The sequence below is a fragment of the Anas acuta genome, chromosome 4, assembly GCF_963932015.1.
Source record: "Anas acuta chromosome 4, bAnaAcu1.1, whole genome shotgun sequence".
In the NCBI taxonomy this organism is placed as follows: Eukaryota; Metazoa; Chordata; class Aves; order Anseriformes; family Anatidae; genus Anas; species Anas acuta.
Window position 1 is genome coordinate 27,321,215 of NC_088982.1, and position 19,250 is coordinate 27,340,464.

Here is a 19,250-nt window from a genome sequence, read left to right on the forward strand (position 1 = left end):
AGATTGTGGTCACTGGAATAAAAAGAAAGGCAAAAGGCGACTTAGCCCAAATAACCCTTTATTATTATTATTGTTTTCCACGTTGGGAAATGCCATTTTAGAGCGCAGCATGGGGAAACGCCACGAAACTCTGCCTCCTGCACCACCGCCTCCTCCTCCTCAGCCGCAGGGCAGCGCTGCCCGGAGCCCTGTGCCGTGCCGTGCCGTGCCGTGTCCCCGGGCTGCCGCCCCGTTACCACAACGGAGGCGCGCCCTGCCCTCGTCGCCGTGGCAGCCGGGCCGAGCCCCACGTTACAATCGCGGCTATAAAGGCGGCGGGGCCGCGACCCCGCCCGCAGCGGCGAGCCCGGGGCCGGGCCGGCACAACCAGCGCCCCCCGTGCCGCCCGCCGGGGGCTCCCGGGGGGGGGGACAGGACGGGACGGGGCAAACCGAGCAGCCCGGCCCGAGCCCGGCCCCAGCCCTCGGGCGAGCTGCCGGCCAGCCATGGCCGACAGCTTGAGGAGGCTGGTGAGCGCCGAGAGCTGCCGGCTGCTGCAGGAGAAGCTGGAGAACTGGTACCGGGACTACGAGGTGGGGGCAGCCGCCGTCCCCCTCGGCCGCCTCTCCCCGGGGCCCCGCGGGGCAGCAGCGCCGGTGCCCCTGCTGGGATGGACTGGGAGAGGGAATGGCCTCAAGTTGCGCCAGGGGAGGCTCAGGTTGTAAATGAGGAGGTGTTTCTGCTCAGAAAGAGCAGCCAAGCACTGGGACGGGTTGCCCAGGGAGATGGTGGAGTCATCGCCCCTGGGGGTGTTCAAGGAAAGGCTGGACGTGGTGCTGAGGGACGTGGTTCAGTGGGTGACATTGGTGGTAGTTTTGGTTGGACCAGATGATCTTGGAGGGCTTTTCCAACCTTCACAACTCCCTGACTCTGAGATTTCAGGGACAGGGAGGAAGGCAGCTGCAGGCAGGCGTGACAGGCTGAACAGGGTCACAGGGTAAGAGAACAGGGGACCGAGGAGGTGCTACAATGGAAACAGGAGAAAAGAGTTTAAATTTAGGGGAAGGTGAGGTGAGAAAGGGAACCGAGATTTGAAAATCCTAAATTCTCTCAGCAAAAGCAGTCGGGACAGGATCCTCACTCCTATATCCCCATGTCTCTGATGCCTCAGAGCACTGGCCCTGCTGCAGTCAGTGAGTGAGGGCGCTGAGCAGAGCTGCAGCCTTCTCAAGTCAGCTCCTCACATGTAGGCGTTACAGTGCCCGGTAGCCTTTCTGCAGGGTGCATGGCAAAGGACGGGACTAAGGAGGAGTCTGTAGGTAGCTGGTAAAGACACCGCAGAGTGCAGGGTGCTGGAAGAGGGAGAACAGAAGCACTTGCATTAGTCTTGCAAAAGGATGGTGGAGATGGGCCTTGGGGGTGGCTGATCGTAGCAGGAGCTGAGCTCCCCATGGTAAAGGAAGGTAGGTGAGGGTAGTCCCCGAGGTCATGGGAAGCAAAGAGGAGCAGCTTGAGTCTGCTGTGGTGAGAGGAGCTGGCAGATGGGAGCACTGTGGGTGTCATGTCAGTGTAATGAGCTGGAAAAATGCAATTTGCAGTAGTGCTCTGGTGGATGTTAGCAGGGCGAGACTGCTCCTGGAGGACAGAGGAAAGCACGCCACAGCCATCACAGTGCGGGGTGACTGGGGCATGGGCAAGAACTGTGCCTATTTTCAAAGCTCCTAAAAAGCATATGGAACCATGTGGTGAGTGATCCAAGTTGAAGGTGATACCCAGGCTATGGATAAAGGTCAAGGTGGTGGGTACGAAGTGTGTGTGTGTGTGTTTGTTTTTGTTTTTTCCCTGGCAGGTGCAGTAGCTTCCTGGACTCCATCACTCTCTTTTAGAATTGTATTTGCTGAAAGTGGTGCAACTTTACTGTTCTGTTGTTTCCTTGGCTTAATGCTGGGGTTTGCCCATTCTCGATTCTTTTTTATTTCACTTGATAACTCTTAAAAATCAAGCAAAATTGCGTGGAGGCCTCATGGCTGTTGATAAAGCAAGATAACAGCTTTATCTGTGTTCTTTCAGCTAATACACAAAGTCATAGTTTGGACTGATGTTTTATTCATCTAATAATCTATCTTGTTATGCTAAATTCTGTGTTGAAAGATTTTAACCCATCTTTATGATCTTTCTTTTAGATTTATTTGTGGTTGCATCTTCTTTATTACTGGGGAAAGGAATACGTTTTCCCCAGTGGTGAATTAACAGGGTGTTAGGAGTTTTGATGTCTTCTCTGTGTGCCTATTAACAACGTGACACTTTTGAAGATGGGTTTTCTAGATGATGCAGTAAGAAAAGGATGAGAAGATATAATTATAGGAAACAAAACCAAAAAGCAACAAACAAAAACCCCCCAAACAACCCTTTAATACTGTGATCATAACTGGAGTCATTCTATGCAGGAAACCTCAGGCAGATATATTAATACACATTAATTTACAGATTAATACCTGTGATCAGAATCTGAACCGATGCTGTGAAATAATAGAAATGAACTCTGTGATTCAAGGGCAGCTCTTCACAATCCTCAATGAAACGTCTCGAGAAGGTAAATCAGTGCCTTTTCTGTACTAACACATTTCATGTGTCATCTTTTCCAGTTCTGTCTTCCTCTGTAGGTGTTCTCACAGTTTCTTAATGATTGTATTTTCTTAGGTGGGCACTATGCAGGTGTAGAAACAATAAAAACTCGTCTTCTGCCATGGCTAGGAACTTGTTTTTCCTGTGCTACTTCAGGAGGGCTCTTTGAAAGCGGCCTCTCTTTCATTCAGGTACGCAGGAAATTTATTTTAAGGAAATAGAATGGTGTAAATTTATGCCTGCAGGAGAGCACTAATCACTTTCTGTTAACAATAGCATCCCTCCCTGATTTTGCTTAATGAAATATGTTATTGGTTGCTCATGGTGACAGCTATGTTGTTGTTCTGTCTCATCTTACATCTCCTTTGAATGGGAAATCAAAGAGGTCATTATGGTTACTTCTGGCCCTCCAGAGCTCGTGCTGTTTCATAATAAAGAATGGCAATATGGATGAATCTTCGTGGTAAGAGAAGCAATGTTTTTGTACAGCTTTCCTTTTCTAGGCAAAGAATTTAGCTACATTTACACTTGCCAAGATGTTATAGTAGCATTTACACCATATATCTGTTGGTAAAAATTTATCGGTATGTAAAAATCCAGATGTAAGCTGAAGGTGTGTATAAAACCCCATACTTCCATCAGTGAGCTCCTATTATTATTATTATTATTATTATTATTATTATTATTATTTAAGAAAAAATATTTTCTGAGTATCCAAGCATTATAATAATCTCTAGAGGGGAAAAAGAAAGTGCTCATATCCATCATGATACCACCACATGCCTGACTTGAGATCTGGAGTTGGTATGTACTTAGTATTTACCAAAAGGGTCATATTACTAGCACTTTGGAGGAGAAGACAGATCTGCTGTTGCTCCATGCTTGTGTGCTTTGAAAGAAAATAAGAGTGTAGGCTGATGTAGACAAGGGGAAAATGTTGAAGATCTTGGGATCTGGCAGTGATGTTACCATGCTCTCCAACTTCTCATTTTTAGACCTCTTCTATCAAAGTCTTTCACAAGTAAGATAAAGACAAATGAAAAGTAATATCCCTTAGTGGATCCCTCAGATTCTAGTGTGCTGCAGGAGTAGGGGTCTGACGAAAAGCAAAATGTAAAATTATGGTGTTATTAAATGACTATGTACCTGTTACGGGTTTGTCATTGGACATGACATTCAAAATACAAAGAAAAGCCTGCTGCACAGCTGCCTATTTGAATCTGGTAGTATGAGTCAAATCTGTAGGGTGTTAAAGGCATGGCTGCATGTACAGCAATGTGCTTCTTGAAGTACAGTGGCTGCCTGATCTGTTCTAATAACGTTTTCTGTTATCCTGTGTACAGGAATGCCCCAAAACTTCACTTGAGTTGATGGTATAGTCGGTCAGAACACTTTATTAAGAAAAACTGTTATCACATGTGCAAGAACACTATGTGCAGATGGTGCGTACACAGATAATAAATATGCACATGCAGACCTTCTGTGGTCTCGATTATGAGGTGTAAGTGAAGTGAATATTTTTCCTAATACAATTAAGTATTTTGTGCACCTTGGAGTTATTGCTTATGTCTCTAGAAGGTATACAATTGCTTCTGTTTTCAATTACCTTGGAAATGATCTTTATAGAAATGTTTAGAAAGGTGTGTGCTAATAATGCTACACTACGTTGTTGAAGTGTTTTGTAAGGTAGAATGGTCAAGCAGTGCCATTTTGTGTTTCATTTCAGGATTCAGTTGAGAAAGAGAGGCAGCTGAGGCAACTGGCCACCAGTCAGACTTTTCAGCTGCAAGAACTTCAGGAAGAACTCACTTCAACGCGCCTAGAGCTCGACCAAGTGCAACAAGAGTAGGGAAATTAACTGCAACTCTTTTTTTCTTTTCAATATTTTTCTCTTGACATCTAAATACTGATAGAGACTTGTACAGTGTTTTCTTTCAGGCTTAAAATCGGTGCTTCAAAATATGTCTAGGCTCTGGGTTGTCTGTGTTTGCCCAAAGTAGGGTACAGATGATATAATCAGACTTGCTTTCATCAACTGACTTGGTAGGTTTTGCTTCTGGCAGAAGAGTTGGGAAACGGAACAGTGTTCCAGATAAAAGGACTGGTTATAGTTGACAGACTGTTGTATGCTGAGCAAACACTGATAAAAATCAATTGAGTAGGTATAGTGCAACCATTATTGAAGGACCACATCATAACTAGTTACGGTATGTAATTGCATGTAAATATTTAATAAGATCAAAACTCAGATGGAGGAAGAAAGAGAGTTTTCATGTAAGTCACTAGGACTGAACAGTTGTCATCCAGTTGCATGAAACACTTGGTGGAGCACTGTAGTCTCGGAGTGATTTATCTGCTTCAGAAACAAATTGGTCCAGTTAGTGCCACCTCCAAGGACATTTCAGAGGTGGCTCCATGTGACAGACATGTTCTCATGCATTCTGCTAGCACAAGAACAATGAATGTTCACAGGCCTTTTTGATACAAAAAGTGATATAAAATAACGTATTTATTAAATGGTTCCAAGAATATCATGTTCTCAAGACTGCAAGCTGCACAAGCTGGATTTGAGGAAAGAGATTCAATAGAAAGAATACTTCATTCTGTATCCTAATCTTGCAGATATCTCCTGCTTTCATGTTAGTATCTGTTATGCCTCATCGTGTATAAATGCAGACATTTTGATTCTTGACTATGAAAGAAGTCTCTCAGTACCCCATTTATGGACAGTGAAGTCATTCTGAGTGCTATAAATTGTTGAAATAGATGGAGCAACTGCAGTTGAGCCTTAATGAAAAATAAACAGTTGTAGCAAAATAATTCTGTTATTGCTTAGTCAGATATGACCCTTACACACTGCTTGTGTGCTGACAGCCTGCACAAAGCCCACTGTGATGGTTTTTGTATGTTACATTGATACAGACTTGGTCTGCTGACATAGTCGATTTGTCACATTAAATTCTCTGGTAGAATCTCTGCCCTTACCATGAAGGTTATTAATGTTTCTTGCAGCCTGGCACAAACCCAGTTGGCTCTTGAAGACAAAGACCAAATCAGCCACTACTCTTCCGGCAGCAGAAGATTGAAATTATTCAGCTAAGAGCAGCATAAGAAAAATCTTAATTTTAGAGTATTTGTGGCAGATGTCAGCATGCAGAGGCAGTCTGTCATCTACCCGAGTGAATTCTGTTTATTTTACACTGTCCTAAGCTACAGAGGAAAAACAGGTCTAGCTTCTGGACATGTTTTTTTTTTTTTTTTTTTTTTTTTTTTTTTTTTTGTTTGTTTGTTTTTTTTCCTTTGCATTATAGGAAGAATTAACATAAATTAAATGTGAGAAGAACCCTTATTCTTGCTGAACTTGTACCCTTTTCTCTTTAGACTAGATGAAAAGTTACTTTGAGATGAGCAGCTATCAAGTATTTGAGTCTTGTAGATGAAGTTAATAGGAGAGATCCAGGTTCTGAATGCAGCAAGTTGCAAACAAAGGTTTCTGTCTATGATGCTCTTGGAAGCAGCACATGTGTTAGAGAGAATGAAATGTCTTTTGTCCATCTTAAGATAAGGTTCTTTAAATGGCTTTTTCTTTCAGACTGTGCTTTCCAAATCCTTTTGCCTCTCTGCACAGAAATAGATGTGGATATTAGTACCGTTGCTGTCTCTGTTTTAAAAATGTTTTTTGAGTTTCTAAGTGTTTTGGTCACATCTGGGGAGTTAATCTGGATCAGTAATAGTGCACCTGGGGGACCTACCGTTTCACTTCAATACAGTAATCTTTAATTTTCTTTTGTGGCTTGATCTATAGGAACTTCTGGAAGCAGTAATAATTCTTCATGCTCATGAAATGTAGCCTAGATTTTTTTTGTTTTTGGTTATAGTATCAGAAAACAACATGAAGTTAGTAGAAATTCTTCCAACAGCATGTGAATTCTTGTGATAATTGACACTTCAAGAAAAGAAATACTTGTTTATAAAAAATGCTCGCAGCCTTGTAGTTAAATAATGTTAATGCACTTCAGAATGAAGGAGACCTGGCTTGGATCTTTCCCTGTAGGAAGGTATAACTGCCCATGAGTTTCCTTCATTTTAGGGCAATTAAGGGGATGAGCTAATCCCAGTAAAGATGAACAAAGAAAAATCCTTCAGGTCATTATGGTCACAACTTCTATATGAAGTTGAGTATCACTTGTTCATTTCTGGGTATCTATCGTTGTTTCTGGAATAATACTGATTGTCAGATTTCATCTGTGGAACCTCTGCCAGGAAAGCCATTGCTTCAGATATTATGCCTTGTGTATCCATTCAAAAAACTAAACTTGTATTTCCATAAAATGGCCTCTTTTGATTTGTTGGTTGAAAAGCAGCTCATATAACTCCTTGATTCTTAGATGTAACCCGACTACTGTCTTCCAGATTAAAGCAATTAGCTGAGAACAAAGCCCCTCAGAACTTCCATGAATGGGTCTTAATGCAGACTGCATGGAATCGTGGAATCACAGAATGGCTCGGGGTGGAAGGGACCTTAAAGATCCTCTGGTTCCAACCCCCTGCCATAGGCAGGGATGCCACCCAGTAGATCAGGTAGCCCAGGGCCTCATCCAGCCTGGCCTTGAACCCTGCCAGGGATGGGGCATCCACAGCTCCTCTGGGCAACCTGTGCCAGTGCCTCACCACCCTCTGAGTGAAGAATTTCCTCCTAACCTCTGATCTAAATCTCCTAGTTTAAACTAAACTCTTAAATCTAATCTAAACTCTTTTAGTTTAAAACCATTTATTGTTATTCTTTCATTATCTGGTTGAGTAAAATGTTGCTCTCCATCTTTTTATAAGTCCCATTTTAAGTACTGAAAAGCGGCAATGAGCTCTCCCTGAAATCTTCTTTTCTTCAGGCTGAACAGCCCCAGCTCTTTCAGCCTTTTTTTGTAGGAGAGGTGCTCCAGCCCTCTGATCATCTTTGTGCCTTCCCGTGGAACCTGTTCCTAACATTAAGTAAATGATAGAAAATAAACTTGCTTAGCTGGTTGTCTGCAGATGTTTGAGAAACATTTTTTATATGGGGAGAAGCAAGAGAGGAATCATTAGCTTCTGATATTGATGAAGAACACAATTACTGACATCCTCTGACTGGATATTCCATCAAGGAAAAGAACCTGAGGACCTGAGGTAAAACCAAGTCAGCTCAGTTTTCTGTCCTACATTTCTGACTCTCAACGATGTTAAATATGAGAAACAAACAAGTCTTTCTCAGGCCTGATCATATGGGCTAGTGCATGGACACCAGAAGTTAGTGATCTTTCCTGTAACACAATTTGGTGTATTCAGCCTCTTGCTACAGTGCACCTTTACTCTTTAAAGTGTAGTTATGAGTATGCTTTGGAGTTTTTAGCACTTAATTTCACAGTATTTCAGCATAAGGAGTCTGGCTTGGTCAATACTTCTCCTGTTTTTCTCTTCTTATTTGTTAAGGATTAATTGATAGCTGGTTTGCATTGGTAGAAGGACATCTTGTGACTAACTTTATTCCATGTGGTTAAGTCTGAAGGATTCCCGTGTCCGAGAGGAGGACTCTCTGAGGAGGTTAGATCCTTGGAATGATTATGAGCAGCAGATTCAGATGCTGCGGGATGAGATTTCTATCCTGGATGCCAAAAAGTCTGTTCTCCAGAGCAGGTAGGGCCTTATCCGGAGAAGTAACTGGATTGGAGAAATTGTTCAAGTTAGGCAGCATGAATTCTCTCCTCATTTTAAATTGAAGCATGAAGAAAAGTTAAACTTCTGTACTTTGTTGTAAAGGATTGTAAACACTTCAACTGATTTATCCTAGTGCCCAGTATTTTAAATTTGAACAGTAATGTTGAGCTTACAGCAAAGAAAGCAGCTTTACAAAATAGACAGAGCAACTGTACAGGAACAGGTGGCTAGTTTTTGTTTATAAGTCCTCTGTGCATACTGTACCCTTATGGGGCAGAAATTATTATTATATTCTCATTTCTTGGACTTTACAGCTCTTCAGTGGTACTGGAAGACAAACAAACCTCTCAAGTTTTAATAGTTAAGTATGTTTCTGCAGAACACAGTGCATGGCTACATACAGTTTTGGAGTCAGTTGAATTTTATCATTCCAGATGTATCCTATAAGATGTACTGACACAAGTTCCTTCATGCTAAGCTAATAATCTGCAGCTTTACGTCTCTATCTTGTCTTACCCACCTCTCTCTTTACACACCTCTCCTAGACTTGTGCGGAGCCGCTCTCCTTCCCCAAGACGCAGCAGGTCGCCCAGCCCGCTCCCCCTGAGGAGCTGCTCACCTGGCCGAGCCAGGCGGACAAATGCTTCCCGTCACGCCTGCCTGGTGGCTCGCTTTGGTGACATCTATGCTAATGAACGCCTGGATGCAGAGACCCTTCTGAGGACATATATCACCGACAAAGAGATGGTGCAGAGGATAATATACACTGCAGCTGTGGTAAGGACAAAATTGTTTCTTGTTTCACAGAAGAGTTTTGTAAAATACTGTGACTAGATTAGATTAAGACATAGGAAGACTCTGAATGGCTTTCAAAAGTAGATGGTTCCTGCACTAAAAAGCACTGCTGCTTTTAAATTAATATTTTTGGAAAGACTTCCATATCATGCTCTCCTCTTACCTGCAGCTATGTGTTTTTCTGTTTTGCTGGGTTCCTTGAAATTACTTATATCCCTCACACTTACTACAAACTCAGCCTGAATAAATTTGTTTGCAAATTTTCTTGTCTATAAAATCAGCGTATCAGAGAGGCAGTGACCCTTTTAATGTATATGATCCCAAGCATGTTTAACTTAGTGCATTTTTTTTCCACATTTTCCAGTCACTTTACACCCTCTGAACCAATGTTTATTCCCAACAGATGAGTGGTACTGTCTGACATGTTTGGCTGTGGCACATAAAATGCAAATATTAAATTATGTTATTGACATCTCCAAATGTAATTCCATTGATTCTGTGTGTGTATGTGAGGGAATCCTTTATAGAAATAGCTTAGGTAGGAAGCTTCTTAACCCTGTCTTCAGAAAAATAACTCACACTTGGTTTAAAGACAAGTCCTCCTAAATGGAGGACTATTTTTTAACTTTCACTTCTACAGCAGTGTTTTATCTTCCTCCTTAAAGCTATGATATTGGTCTAAGTTCATTGTTTCAGATTGTTGCTAAATATCTAACCTCACAATCTCCTGGATTAAACTAGATGTTTTGTACATTTCCAGGAGTCTTTCCAAACAGCGAAGATGGCCTACAGGCAATTCAAAATGCGTGTAAGAAAGACTCTGTCTTTAGGTCACACAGAGCTTGAGTCACTTGAAGACACTGTCCTGGATTATATTGTTCGCCACGAGGATCTGTACGATGTTCAAGCCAGTGTCAATGTAAGTTAGCGTGCTGGGGAAGGGATGTGTTATTCTATTTCAGGAGCTAACTTTGGAGGAGCTAACTAGAAATTAACCATAGTCTGGAGTAGGAAGAGAAGTGTATTGCATGGATTTTGTCTTGTAGCAATTTATTTTCCAAAATAATATTGCAGCACGGCCTTATCACTTGTTTTATTTGCCTCTGACTATGTCTGTTTCTGTCAGAATAATTTTGTTGACAAGATACAGTGTAACTGTATTAATCAAGTAAATATAAGGTAAATTTTAGTGTTTCTTAAATTTTACATTGTGCTGAAAAACTGTATCTCCTTCTTAAGATTGATGTCAATGATGTAGCTCACACTACTTCTAAAACAACAGCACATTCTTTCTGATGCTAATGCTTTCTCGAATAGCCTAAGATAACATTTCTGGGGGTCTTTTATACTGATTTTTAAGTGTGTCAAAGCTGAGAGGCACATTTAGGAGGGGTTTCCACACTTCCTCATGAACAAAAATGTTAGTGAGTTCAGATTATTTCAATTGTGTTTATTTTCAGGAAGTAATTCGCTCCATGAACATGAACCCAAAGATTTCATTCCCACCAGAAGTCGATTTCATTGTGATCAGCAGTTTGATTCGAGAGCTCTGCCGTGTGGCTTTTTCAATGCAGACCCTCACCCCTCCTCTTGATATTGCCTTTGGTATAGATGGCGAACTCTTCAGTGAGACCAAGTAAGAATTCTTTTTTTTCTTTAGAAGACAAAGATGGAAAAAAAATCCACCAGGTTGTATAGTCTACTTCTTTCCTAATTAATGTGAAGGTTTAAGATTGATGAACATTAATTTGGGGCAAATATTCCTGGTCTATTTTCTATTCGGTATGTCTTTAAGGTTTATAATGGTATATAAATGCCAGGATGTAGACCAGTGTTAATAGCTTGTTTAATGAATAGCAGAACAATTTTCTGGATAAACTTGTCTCTTTGAGTTTATTTCATTTATCGTTTAAGAGGAAAATTATCATATTTCCTTTCCTGCTTAGTCTCTGTCTGCCTTCTCTGTTTATAAAAATGCTTGCATCTTTGCTCTGTCTTTTTGGCCCATTTGGTAAAAGTCATTTCTACTGAGGTCTGGCTGTAAGTGCCTGATCATCAACATGTGCTGTGGCTGCTGCATGACGTACGGATCTTAATACACTCCTGTCTCTTCTGTTTTAAAGTTGAGCAAAAAGGAAAATGCCTTTTAGAAACATGATTCTTGTTTAAAGAAACAGTAACATAGTTTTTCTTTTTTTACCATGGGGTTAGGACTGGCTGCTTTGTTAGCTGACAGAACTGTAGGGTACTCCTGGGCCTTCAAGAAAACTAATGAGATAGCTCCAAAAAAACACTGCTTCTGAAAGCAAGAGATGCCACAGAAATGAGGAGGTTTCTAATAATAATTTAAAATAGAATGGATCCCATATAGGAGAGAGCTTGAGAAACCAATGAGAGAAGTAGGGAAGGTAAAAGTAGTCCTTCAACAGAGTACAAAGTTGTTAACTAGTTAATGGTCCTGTCCAAATATTGGGCAGTTAGCTATTTGATACCCAAAGCAACTTTCTGAATTAAGAAGGTAGCAATGCTAGAGTATTGTCTTGGGATACTTTTGCCACCTACTTGATGTGTATGGCCTTCAAAAAAATGGGTGTACGTGTTTACATGTGCTGCTGTGGGAGGTGTGTGTGTGTGTGCATACACACATACATATAACTGTCTGTATGGATAGATATGTGGCATAAATATTTTTACATGTATATCATGTGTGTCCTACACTTAAATGGAGCAAAACTTGTGGAAATTGAAATAGGTGTGTTAGTCAGGTGCAATGCCATTCTATAGAAGGGCTGGCCAACCCTCATTTTACCTTATACCTTCCTCCAGCAGAGTTTCATTCCTGTTTATGACATTGTTCTTACGAATTACTATTCTATATACATTACTAATGTATATATGCATTGCTACTTTCTGTTTCAGTTATCTGGTAATTGTTTTGAATTTGAATTCACCAAACCATATATGTATTATTCAGCCAATTTTGTAGACTTGGGAGGTAATGGGGGTAAGATATCTGCTGCATTACTACAGCCTTTCCAAATCATTTTTGGAAAAGTCAATATTTTGTTATCAGTATCTGAAGATCTTGCTAATAAAATTGCCTCTCGTGTCACGTAATCTTGGCCATAAATTTACATCTTAGTATCTTGGGCATTTCTTTAATGTCCTTTATATGGATCTTGTTTTGACAAGAAATTTCAAGAAGATAGGATGACTGACTGCCAAAATGCTGCTCAGGAGATTTAGTCAGTGGTCCTAAGACCTTGACTTTTGTTGGGGATATGCAAGAATATCATAGCCTATCAGCCAGCTGAAGTGGGAGAAGGTTTTATTGAGGTGACTGTATAAATAGAAAATATGTTCTGTTAAGTCGCTCTTACAAATGCATTACTTCTGGAAGTTCACTTAAAGAAAACTTATTTTTGTGATATGTGAATACTGTCAAGAAAGATTATGAGCTGTACTAATATTCTGCCTTGGTAACTCGAAGATTCATATTTATCTTTAGGCACTTATATGCAGACATGTCTTACATTCTGTTTCTACAGGTACCATCGTAGTTTGGACTCTGATTTCACAGCTGCTTTGGTGGCTTATCACGTATGGCCTGCTCTGATGGAAAATGATGTTGTAATTGTGAAGGGAGAGGCAGTCACCAAAAGAGGAGCTCTGGTATGTACTTTTCCTTAGGAAACGTGTTAAGGGTATTCATTAGATTTTAACTCTCTTTTCAAATTTAAAAAGATGAATTCTTGATTATTTTTTATCCCCCTATGTGGCTGGAGTGGTATATATTATGTATTGGTTAGGTTTAAAACCTCATCCAGTATTTAGGGTGAATAGTTCCATTTACCTTATTGTGTATTCATCATGCAGTAAAAGGTGTATGATTGTTGGCAGAGCCTTTTTTTAGGAAGAAAATTCTCTGTGTTTAATCTGTCCTCACGCCTTGTCTCCAGCATGACATATCTACTTGCAGAGTCTGCCTTTAATAAATACCCTCTCTCAAAAGAGGTTTGCCAATCTCATCTCTTGTAGTGGTCTCGCAGGAGCAGAAGTAGAAGCAGAAGCCGGAGCCGTAGCGTGAGTCCTCTTCTATCTCATGTAAGCCCCAGCTGAATGCTGTTGGTGCAAACAGCATCAGATACTTTAAACTCAGAGAAACTAGGAACTTGCTGAATTTTATGTTGTACCAGTGGAGTTGCACTGATGTAGTAAAGTGTGCAAATCTTCTGAATGTTGATGGGTTCCCAGATGCCTTTCTTGTGTACAGTATTATGGCACATCTGAGTTCCCTTTTCCTTTTGTCTTGCAGTTATCTCGAAGCCGCAGTCCTTCACCACTGAGGAGCGGAAGCCCAAGTACGTGGGCATATTAGTACTTAATGACTCATGATTTTCAAATTAAGCCCTTGAAAGACTGAGCAAAGACAAGAAATAATATGCTGAAGGTCTTTGACTCTATAATGCTTGTCCAAGTCTTGTTTTTAAAATGGGTAGCCCTTTTCTCTGTGTGTGGGAGAGGGCTGAAATTTCTGCGTGGGAAGATGCTTTTTACTCTACTCAGACCACTGTCACATGCTCTGTCTCTGCTGGTTGCCTTTACCATGACCAGGTCTATAGTAATAAGACTTCTCTTCCTCACAAGAGATACAGTTAGCTGCATGCCTGCCGGCTTCATGCCTTTTAAAATCCAAAGAGGTGAGGGTGATCTCAAACAGTATGAATGTGTGCACGCTGAAGCCAAGGGAGTTTAGAGACTTAGGAAAAACAGTTGTACTGAAATGTGCATTTTTCTCCAACAGGACGTTAAGATAACTGGATAAGTTTCTGTGGTTCTGTACATCTGGATCCATCAACTTTGCTGGTGCCTTCTCCTCTTCAAGGAATACCTCAAATGTAACAATGTGAACAGCAATTGTCCCTCCAAAAGGAGCGTTACATGTTGTGTGTTTTTTGTGTGTTTTTGTTATTATGGAAGGCTTATTTAGGACTTTAGAAATTAATTCAACACTTCTGATTTAAACAAAACAAATTGCATGCAATACAGGATTGTACTAATTATCAAAGTTTACAGAGCACTGAGGTACCCATGCTGTAATCTTACGGATGGAGATAGAATTATTGCACCTCGAATGGCTTCCCTAGATACCAAATGATACAGTTTGACAGGGTGTTAATGTAACCTAAATGGTGAATGTTACAGCATGTTGAGGTTAGCTGTTAACTTGAAAACAATTTAATTATCTGGTGCTTGTTTACAGTTTTAGAAAGCAGCAATCAGCTTGTAATGTGCAAGTCTCAGCATCCTCTGAAACATCTCTAAGTAATTTTCAGTAATCTAAATTTTCTAGCTACAATGCAAAACTCGCACAGAACAGTGATAAACTACCAATACTCTATCAGTCTCCAGGACTTTATTGACTTTTACTTTTGAAAGCATGGATGTGTGGTTTTAGCAAAGTAGTAATAGTCCTTTCTAAATTACATTTTTTTTATATTCATTTCTAATTTGGACCTTAAAGTATTCTAAAAGTGTGCCAATGACTACATGTAGGCCTGAAATATTTTCTTGAGGTAATCTATTCAGTATTGCTTTTGATGGACTTCATACTAGCCTGATAAATTAGTAGTTCCTATAAACACAGTCGAAGAACTTGCCCAGTTATCACTTACTGTGCGCATTTATCACATCTTAAATGTAAAAATTGAAGACCTGAAAGGCTTTCATTCTTCCATTTTAAATACTGGTTGTTCCACTTGTAAAAATTTATTTTAATACCAGCATTTTTGTCTTCTGGAGAACTGGTAGTCTTTCTCTGAACTTTGTCTATAGGACCAGCCTTAACTACAAGCCACAAAGGGGGCCATTTGGGGTTGTCTTGTGTTTTTACATAGAAACATAAGATTTGTCACAATGGATCTGATACAAAATTCATCAAATCCACCATCTCATTCCAGTCAATACTTGATGTTTCAAAGGACTGTGGAACTTACCTGGAATTCATCTGCAATTTTTGATATATTAGAATCAAGAAGAAATCCTTTCTGCCTCCTGTTGCAGTAGCCTATGCAGTGGAACATGACAGTTCATTAGTATTCCTATAATAGCATGAACAAAAATATTCTTATTAGTTCTAAAATTGTTTAGTCCTTAAAATTATGTTACAGGAACAAATTGTGTGATCCCTGGAACGATCCCTTGTACAGATTTACATGTCCATGCTCTTTCTCTCTACTTCTTGTGTGGTTTAAGACTTTGGCACGAGGCTCTTTGGCACAGGGACAAACTTCAGGCAGACTAGCACTGGCCCTCATGCACCATGGATCAGCTGTGCCTCTTGTTCTACAAATGTGTTTTCATTGGAATTAGGCCTGTTAGGAACCAGTAAAAGCAAAATGCAGTCCCGAGCACAGAAGGTCATTCACAGAGCTTCTCTGAGTAAATGAAGAAGATTCTCTGAATAAATGAAAAATGAATGGTGTATGTATATATGTACTGTCTTGTTATCTGAGCAAGTCACAAGAGAAAATGCCAAGCGAGATGTTTCATATTCTAAGAGCCAACTTGTTAGTCTTAGCCATGGATCTGGGCTTGCAGTAAACCTGCATATTTCTGCACTGATCTCATGACTCAAAACATCAGTTGTGGAAAAACTGAGCACCTGCAACTTGTGTGGCAACAGGAGATAATAAGATATCCCAAGTATGGTTTTGAGCAACAAAATGGAGAAATCCACAAAATCTTTTAATTAGGAAAGGCTGAAGAGATGTAGGTCTTTTTAAACTGGAAAGTATATTTTTTGTCTTCTGCATGTAATTACCAAGGCATGTCTGTGTTGTTCTTGAGTTGAAATAAGTTTCCATACCAACTCAGAAAACTTAAGACCACACCAAGGAAGTATGTTTTTTCTTGACAAGCATGAGAGGCAGGGTAGTTCCAGACTTGCACACACCTATGATGACACTAGGAACAGGTGTTAAAAATGCTATAAAATAGAGATTCCTAGTGCTTGGTAAAATAGAAAACCGGTGAAATGACTAACGATTTGTTTTTGTAGTGACAAAGCTTTAGGAATTTTTTGCATAATGTTTCAGAGCAGAGCAAACAATTCTCAGCTAAGTGAGAAGTCTGCAGCATGGTAGCACTTAGTTAAACAATTCTTACTCTACTCTGCTGTACTTTGCAGCAAGTCATCTTTTCATAGGAATATAGTTTTGTACTTATTGCCGGTGCAGCTGATTTATAGCCAATTAAATCCATTGCTCAGACAGGGGATTGCTGCTGGTGTCATGTTAGACATTAAGAGCTCCTGTGCTTCTTTCTGTCCACATGAGAACTGCAGAGAATGCATACCAATAAAGATTATATGTAATTAACCATCAAATGCAAAACAGCTTGTAAGAGACTATTGCAAAGGACTTTTCTTTTGATAAAGGACTCTTATAATTGCTTGCAAGACCCTATGAATGAATGGAGAATGAATATGAAATTAATGACTTGATATTTTAATAAGAATTTTTTAAATCGTAAGATCATTATTATTTTTTAATTATTTTCTCTAAATGAATGGGTAATGCCACAGTTGTAAAAGCAGCAAAGTAGAAACAGTACTATAAGGATGGATGCCAACAGGTGACCAATAACAAATCAGTAAGGCTTATCTTACAAGAGAGTTTTAGAATAGTATGACCTATGATCAAAGTGATAATCAGGAGAAATAAGGTTAGATTTTGAGCTTATTTAAACTTTTTGGAGATGAACTGATGGAAGTGAGACTGTACAAGGTGTAAAAAAGCACCACCTGTGGGCCAAGATTTTCTTGTAGGACACCATTGCGTGTTTGTAAGGGATTTTGAGGTTGCTGGAGAATTCCTACCACACGTCAGCTTTGTGAAGGCTGATGATGTCTGGCTTAATTCAAAGCCTGACTCCCAGTTAGTCTAAAGATGTGGGTATTTTATTACACGCTTCTGGGAAAATACAATGTCATCAAAATATCTTCAGCCTTCCTTCTTCAGTATTTGCAGCTGAATGACATGAAGTGCAAACTCATGCCTAGCTGGCAGATACTGAGGACAAATGGCTCAGCTAAATTTGCTACTGCACGATGAAGGTTCAAACTCAGAAATTATCTTATCTTAGATGGATTCTGCTAACATAGGAGAAACAAAATTGGGAGCTGATGGAGCCCTCCCTCTTAATCTAGGTGGCTGTGAGTTGTGCTGCTGGTTCAGCCTTGTGGGAGGCTCCAGACATGAGTGGTAAGTTAAAGCAAACGTACCCCACGGCTCCAAGAAAGTAAATGTGAAGGCAACAATTATCCAAATGCTCCCTAGAGAAACATGTGCCTGTACATCATCCAAGACTTGAGCCTGTTAACTTCATTTTTATACTGCATGTATGCAATGCAGAAGTTTGTCATCCAGTAACAGCTCCATCAGAAATAAATGCTGTCCTTCAGCTTTATGTAACCTTCACCAGCCAGTTTTGACTGGCACTAACTGCACAATGATTTTCTTATTGTAGCACTAAGTAGTCTAGCATTGTATTAAAGAAGTGAAAATCACTTTGTTATGGCTTGCAGCTATATGAGCATGCGTTCAGATTGTTTTAAGTTTCAGAACTGTACTGCATTTCTTTCAGTCATACAGCATACTAATCAATTTTACTAAAATGTACATTTCATTTTATGGTTGAAAAATTGGAAGCAGTTTTTTGATAGCTTAAAACAGCACGTGTAAGCAAAGCTGGCAGGCTCTCACTGATCTACAGGTGTGTTGGCTACATAGAAGCTGTACCTTTCACTCGAGGCAGAGCACAGACTTAGAGCTCACCCTGTAATACAACTTCTGGGAGAGCAAAGCATGACGCAAATGAAGTAGGTAGTGTATTCACATTTTCTTCTGGCTTTGAGAATACAGCCTTTCTGCCTTGCAGAAACATAGTTCTTAAGGAAATGTTAACTGTTTTAAAACAAAGTGTCAGTGTAAAGATACCATTTAGCACTGCTAGTATTGCTTCCTGTGAATCTGTTTTTTCTTAATATGCTTTGGTCTGCATTCGAATGAATTGTTTTAACAGAAACAATTTATACAGAGGGATCATTTTAAGCTATTGTCTTCTCTTTGTGGTCACTGGCGTTCAGCCTTTTTGAGTAGAGGAATATAGTCTGTCACATAAAGCGGATATAACACCTTTGTAAACTGTTTTCAGGACCTTCAGTGAAAACTTGCCTGTGTGATACATGCACACACACCAGCCTGACAAAGACAAACGTTTATTATTTGGAAGCATCATCCTGTATTCACAGAAAACATTTTGCCCTACGACCTTTCATGCAGTTTGTATCTCTTATGGCTGACTCAGTTAATAAAAGGTAAACTTGATCATTTCTACACGGAGCTGTAATTTGGGCAGGAACCTACCTAACCAAAACCAGGCACAGATGAGCTGTACCAGTCTGTTATGTATAAATACAATTAGTGTTTTCATTTTCAATCAGTGTATGGTGTATTGCTTGACCTAAAGAGCTTGTGGTTTAAATGAAGTACTGTCTTCAGGTTCTTCAGCCATGAAATCAATGAAATGCATATGAAATTCTGAATTTCACCGTTTTCAGTTGATTAATCTGTAACCAGTCAGTACCATATGTTGTTCTCACCCAGTCATCTTCTGGGGTTACTAACTGCAATGTGAATAATGTTTCCATTTCAATTAGCCTGAATAAATGTCATGTATTAAACTAGTAGCTCAAAACTGGATTGTGAATTGGTTCGTTTGTTAGAGGATTAATAAAACACCAAGCCTACGCTGTCTTTGTGTTTTATGCTAACAGCACCTGGGCAGCTCTGCATGGAGCTTAAAATAAACTGCATCTCAGTGGGTGTTACTGCAAACGGGCATCGGGTGCTAGAGCTCAGGGTGACATCTGCTCTGTGTGAGCCTGTGGTGGTTTTTTCTAGGTACCACTGCTGGCACAGCATCCCAGCTCTGTTGATCTCTCCCCTGGCGCTGCTCAGGAAGCAGAGCGCTTCCCACGAGGTGGCACTGTTGCCTTATGCACCGAGAAAAGCACTTTTTAACTTCAATTGTGGTTTTAAAAGCAGGCAGCCGAAAGAGGTTTGCAGATACGTGTATAAATGTTACAGATCTGAGCA

At 40.2% G+C, this 19,250-nt stretch overlaps 1 protein-coding gene across 7 annotated transcripts; it reads left to right on the top strand.

Moving 5' to 3' along the window:
• The first annotated feature begins 123 nt into the window (after nucleotides 1-123).
• SPATA18 (spermatogenesis associated 18) lies at nucleotides 124-18,901 on the top strand. 7 transcript variants are annotated; one of them, XM_068680314.1, is made up of 12 exons: nucleotides 124-572; nucleotides 2,467-2,572; nucleotides 2,680-2,795; nucleotides 4,331-4,449; nucleotides 8,140-8,274; nucleotides 8,841-9,072; nucleotides 9,851-10,009; nucleotides 10,551-10,726; nucleotides 12,639-12,762; nucleotides 13,129-13,173; nucleotides 13,406-13,451; nucleotides 13,895-18,901. In XM_068680314.1, the coding sequence occupies exons 1-12, from the start codon at nucleotides 486-488 to the stop codon at nucleotides 13,900-13,902; spliced, it is 1,353 nt and encodes a 450-aa protein (XP_068536415.1). In that variant the 5' UTR covers nucleotides 124-485; the 3' UTR covers nucleotides 13,903-18,901. The 7 variants fall into 7 exon arrangements, with proteins under 7 accessions (XP_068536415.1, XP_068536417.1, XP_068536419.1 ...); XM_068680313.1 differs by having other exon boundaries at nucleotides 127-572; nucleotides 13,129-13,194; XM_068680316.1 differs by lacking the exon at nucleotides 13,129-13,173.
• The last annotated feature ends 349 nt before the right edge of the window (nucleotides 18,902-19,250 follow it).